This window comes from Hippocampus bargibanti, linkage group LG02 (genome assembly GCF_051943395.1).
Source record: "Hippocampus bargibanti isolate YZ-2025 linkage group LG02, ASM5194339v1, whole genome shotgun sequence".
NCBI classification, from domain to species: domain Eukaryota; kingdom Metazoa; phylum Chordata; class Actinopteri; order Syngnathiformes; family Syngnathidae; genus Hippocampus; species Hippocampus bargibanti.
This window is the reverse complement of record NC_142735.1, coordinates 15,540,684-15,546,719: the sequence shown is the minus strand read 5'-3', so window position 1 is coordinate 15,546,719 and position 6,036 is coordinate 15,540,684. Positions and strand designations below refer to the sequence as shown.

The window sequence follows — 6,036 nt, the reverse complement described above, 5'->3', positions numbered from 1 at the left end:
GGCGTTGCGGCCTGTTGTCATATCATAAATTGGCTACAGACCTACATGATGCATCACCTTGAGGTGAATAGTGGCACCAGTTTTGTATTAGACTCTTCACAAAATTCCTGGTGAATACCACATTTCATAAAATGAGTGATGACAAAAATATGTTAAACATTTCCACCCATTGTAGAGGATGCAATCTGTGTGTCCTTTAGGCTGCAGCTGCCCTCATTCTTTAAAACCAGCCACTCTCCTAATCTCAGGCGCTGTGCTTCACCCCCCCCCCCCACGACCCCCCCAGCAACCAGCTGATGCACTTTAGAAAGCCTGGAACACCAACAAACATTTGCCTTTCGACTTTATAGACGGCAGAGGAAATTGCTTTTATTTCTCGACTCCTCCAATTGCTCATATGAAGCAAACAACAAATTAGAAACCACCCTCATTGTTGCATTGCATTGGAGTGCTACATTAAAGTAAATGTTGATTCCGCATTATCCCCATATATAATGTTTGGGACCATTCATGTGTAGAACATTCATCAAATACGTAGTGTCGGGGGAGTGACAGCTTTTTGGCCCTCTTGTCAGAATGCACTGTCTGTCTATGCCTGACTCAGGGTTCAGGGTTCAACATCACCAGTGAAAAAAACAAGTCGCCTACAAAATGCAGTTATATAAGAGTTTACATTGCTCAGTAAGAACATGAAGAATTATGTGTATGATTTGCCATTGCAGCAGTTCATTTGCACCTTCATGACTCTAGTGTGCTGGTAAAAGTGACATCTTCTTCAAGCAAACAATGTACAGTAATTGGAATAATCTTAAAACCAAGTGTAAGTGAACATGTAAACCAATCACAACCACAGATACTCAAACGAAAACATGATATACTATACATGTATCAAAAGTGCACCCAAAAAAATAACACACAGTCATTTTTGTAGCAGCCTTTATTTGGAATTATTCACATTTAATCCATCCATCTGTGAAAATAGCTGATGTTCAATAGACCCCTCAAAGGAAGTAGTTTTGTAGCCTTAGATAGTCAGTGAAAGTAACTCACACATACAAACACGAAAAGAGTCTGCAGTAAAAAGGCTGACTTTACATCCAATGAAATGTAAATTCTTGCAATTTTGAATTTGCCAACTTAAAAAACTCCGAAGTACACTGCAATATTTACAAAATATATAAAATGTTACATCCTTTTTTTCCTTTTCCAAATTCAATCAACTGCTCAAGAGACTAAGCAACGCAACCAGTACCACATCTAAGCAAAAAGTCATGAGGGTTTATTGAAACATCCTGCTTATCTTGCCTCCATTATTTTTGGTTCCACAGAAGAGCCTTTGTTTCAAACAATAAAAAAAAGGAAAAAAGCTTACAGGCAACACTTTTCGGTCAGTCCTGACCATGGAGGTGTTTTGATCGAAGACTCCCGACAGGAAGTAAAACTGTAGCTCAGATGTCCATCTCAAACTGGTTGTCATCTGCTCCAAAAGAGGGACAAAGAAGACAGAGAGGGAATGGAGATAAGCGGGCAAAACACTGACAAGCCCCTCGAGGAAAGCCACACCTTAACCGACACAATGACGAGAATGGACAACTTCCCTTATCAATACAGCCACAATCGACAGGACAAAATAAATACATGAGAGGACATGGCCATCACAGGATCTTAGAAAAACTGTCCAGATCGGCGCAGACAATAGCGGGAGAATAGAAATGATCCTCATGGCAAACTGCTATTTGACATTCACATTTCGCTCGGCCAATTCATTCTGCTCGGGGAGCACCATAAGAAACAAAAGCTTTGTCCACGGCCCAGCAAACATGCCCATGTAAAGGACAACCGACGCCTCTGGAAAAGTTGTGTCCATAATTTGTAAAATCACTTCAAAGGATTTCTACTGAGCGTATTTTCCAAAGATTCCATCGCATATAGCTACATTTTACGTTTTAAGACTCGCACTGAATATTCAGGCAGTCTTTTTTTCGAGTTGATGACAATCCCCTACGTGACGTCACATTTGGAACGCCCCGTGACCGTGAAATTAGAAGGAAAACACATAAATAACGCGATGGTGAATCGTGCGTTGCACCAAGACTACTATTTGATATTCGCTGACACAAATTCCTAGCAGACAAATCAGCCCATTTCCAACGGAGCTTTGGCGCCATCTTTTGCATTTTATGGGACACTATACATGCTGTCCTTGACAGCTCGAATTGATATGGGAGGACTCATTTAATCGATTGCAAACATTTATGCTTTGCTCTTCAGAACTATTTGAATCATAATCATAACTGAGTACCAAGAAATCATCTTCTCAGAAACTGAAGCCATTGTTTTGATTCTCGAGCAAGGCAAAACGTCTTGGCGTGACGTCACGAACAAGGACCTTCTGAAACTGAAACTTTGAATCATTTTGAAGTAATTTTGGGAGACATTAAGTCATTTTTATTGGTGTTTTTCATTTGACTAAAAATATCAGCCTGGATGTTTTGGGTATTTTAGATGCTACAAAACGTTTTTCTGATGTCAGTTAGTAAACAAAAATGGTGTTGGTTGTCTTTTAAACTTTATAGAGTTTTGCATGTATTTTTAAAAGCCATACTGCTGTGTTTCTATAAAATGCTCCATGCGGATATGGTGTTGATATGGTGTTACATTTAGGAAACACTAGTTGTAAACAAAATGTGAAGTGATATAAATACAGCAACACTAATTTCACATTTTCAATTGATGGCAAGTTTATGTTAAATGTCTTCATCTATGTGAAAACGAGATGTTCTGATCTTCTCTGTGACAATACGAATGAATGTTGCAAGCATTCCAATTCACTTTTCCTTAGCAGTGGTAGTCAAAATCCATTTTTCAGTGAATACGCCAGCCGCAGGCACGTATAGACAACTAGATCGGTTACAAGTTTGGCATATTAATCTCCAAAGAGCGAATTGGAAGTGCACAAAAATTACCTGCAATATCCTTTTCTTCCTCTTCAACCTCCTCTTTCACATCCTGCAGTTTGCTTACAGGGTGAGTAGCCGGGCACGTCACCCCCGGGATCTGGGGGAGACAGCACGGGGGTGTGCGTGCAAGAGGGGAGTTCCTGCAATCCAAAAGAAACTTCCTGTCATAGATGATGCGGGTACCTGTGAGAGATTGATGGATGGATTTAGAGGTGTAACACAGTACAACAGTTTAGAACGTCTGCTAACAATCCAGAGTTCAGATCTTACAGTTTGCCCATTCTCTCCACATTGCAACACAGCTGTGCCAAAATATGCATTATCAGTTGTATGAGGAATGGACCTTTTCCGTATGTGAATGAATGTCCTATAGTTATTTGTATACAGTGAATATAAAAAGTGTTAACACGTTTTAACACGTGCATGCACGTGTTAAAATTAAATTAAATTAAACCAACATAAATCATGACATATACACCACCACTGTGACCCATTACCTGCACAACTGAAATGGTGAAAATAAATCTTTGAGAGTACCCTTTGTGTGCTCAAACAGCTGGCATTGTCTCTCCCCCTCTCCACCCTCTCTCTCACTCTCCCCCCCCCCCCCCCTTCTCTCTGACCCTCCCCTATCTCTTGAAACAACAATCATGGCAATTCCATTTTTTATACGGCAAGATACTGCAGTCAGCAGTTTGGTGAATTCGGATCATTTAAATTACTGCAAAACTGCAATTAATTGCTTCTGCAGTAATGAAAAACATTTGCATTTGTTTTATGTTCAAGATGAATCAAACCAAATCAAATTTCCTCCTGCAAACAACCATTGTTTTTAAGGCACAAGCGTGTGTACATGCACGCAAGTGTGGTCAGGCGAATGGGAGGGGTTGCGGCTGTCCCAGCAATGACTTCTAGGAAATGAGAGTACATAACATTCCCTTTCGAAAACACTACGGGAGATTAAAGCATGTGCCTTGGTTTTTGGCTTTGTTGAAGCAGTTTTTTTAGTGGAAAAGAAACTCATCAAGGTTTTATTTATCAAAGTCTCAGACATCATAAGTCAGTCAGTATATTTTCCATGTTTAGAGTCTGTCAAGGATTGGACCGAGCCCAATTTCCAAGAGCTTAGCCATAAAGTGCTGTGTTGAGTTTGAAATGACAAAAGTGCTGTCATTTGCTACTTATGTTCTGTCTTTTTTAAGTTGGACCTATTTGGTACATTTGATCAGCCTGTCCAGTTGGGGGGCGGAGGGTAGGGGTAAAAACATGTTACGCAATGGTTGCACTATGGCCGATGTGCACAGGACAAAAAGGAAGAGGAATGGGGGGAGGCGTCGGGGAGGGGGCTAATAAATTTGGTCACAAGAAATAAAAGCCAGACTGTAACATAGTAATGATTAAATTACAGCAGGTTCTGCAATCAATGTGTGTCAATGTTCAGTAATTCTACCGTGTGGTGCTGATTATACATTTCAATCTGTTGAGAAATGTTTTGGTCGTCAGGTTTTTCTTTATTCATCATTCCAATTAGTTTATGTTCGGTCGATGAACAAAATGTTCAGTGTTGCTGCAATGTAGAGCAGAGAAAAGACAGCCTCCAGCCTCTTTCCAACCAATCACTTGACTTTACTGGAAACAAGATAAACACCCTCTTGAAAACCCAAGACTGGGCGGTACCAACAGAAACAGTTGACTTCACTGTACACAATTCTGCGATACGTTATTCATATTTTCGAGTAGATTATCTAAATCGGTGTTTCATACCATACTTTGCATGATTTTATTCAAAACTACTCGTGTATGGAGACCTGACATTACATTATAGAAGAATTGTTGACTCAATACGAACGTTGCAAAACTACATACATGTAGTTGGAAAGTTGGACATCAAATGCCATGGAAGCATTCCACACATCTTTCCTCAAATTGTGACGATTCAAAGCCGTATTATTTATAAGTTAGACACAGGTGCGCCATAAATCACGAGTTGGGAAGATTGCAGGTGATTACTTGCATCATCTCGTGTGCATGCGTTTTTGAACGTTTGTGTATATCCCATATTCGAGAGGTAATTTCCAGCAAAGTAAGCTATTTAAGGGTAATGTGTCACATGTGAAACAGAAGCGTGCCTTCCAACATTTCTTACCACCGGGCGTAGTGGAAAAGAGAGTCCCTCCGGGTGTCTGGCTGTAGCACTCTGGAAGTTGAGACCAGTCTTTCAGAGTGAGAACCCTGGTAGGAATGGGACAGCTCTTCATTTGATTCGTCGACATGTTCGATTTTTGGTCGGAGCAGCCAATGGAGGTTTAAGAGATTTCGTTTGAAAATCCCCCTCAGAATTCACGACGCTTGGTGTCACTCTTCGCACAAACAGTACCAGCCTTCGAGGGGGTCCCGGTGGGAAGCGTCTCCACGTTTTGAGTTTGCAAACGAAGTTAGAAGTTTGAGCTCCGATTGTGTCGTGTCCGCTTGCAAAAGCAGCTGCGAGGTCTCACCATGCGCTGTTTTTGATGCAGTTGCTCGGGATGTTTTTGTGGGGAGGCACGTGCTGTCTCGCGAAGAAGGGCTCGCTCGTTTTATTGTCTATGCGGCCCGGCCGGGCGGGCACTTGTGCAAAAGATGTCAACGGTTCCTCGAAACAAGCACACACTCTAGATTGGATTCTCCAATACGTAACTGTTATGGTCACGGACACTAAAAAACACTCACACGCCGCATTGTAAAGTAAAGTATAGTTGAAAAAACGTGTTTAAAAACGAATGGCTAAATGGCTGCTACTTTTGTCCTCGAGTGACGTAAAAAAAGTAGTCTGGAATGTACTTGACTACTTAAGAAAACATTCCGTTGCTGATCACTTCTCACATTTTTTCACTAAAAACAGGTAATAAAATACGAAGTGGTTGTATTTGTGAAATTCAAATATCACTGGCACACACACAAAAAAACTGTTCTATTTGACTTTTCATGTGTCGTTTGCACAAAACATTTTGCTGAATGGAGTCTTTTTTTATTGTAATTTGAATTTGATTCATAAGAGTCATCAGCCTGAGGTAGCAAATAAGAAAACAATGTTTGT

The 6,036-nt window shown here is 40.7% G+C and overlaps 1 protein-coding gene across 1 annotated transcript; it reads right to left on the bottom strand.

Annotated features, from left to right (window-relative positions):
- Positions 1-919: 919 nt before the first annotated feature.
- On the bottom strand, positions 920-5,494 carry eif4ebp3l (eukaryotic translation initiation factor 4E binding protein 3, like). Its single transcript, XM_088989623.1, has 3 exons — positions 5,107-5,494; positions 2,967-3,143; positions 920-1,477 (listed from the first exon to the last, which is right to left on the bottom strand). Exons 1-3 carry the CDS (start codon positions 5,231-5,233, stop codon positions 1,449-1,451), a joined length of 333 nt encoding a protein of 110 aa, XP_088845749.1. The 5' UTR covers positions 5,234-5,494; the 3' UTR covers positions 920-1,448.
- Between the last annotated feature and the right edge of the window lie 542 nt (positions 5,495-6,036).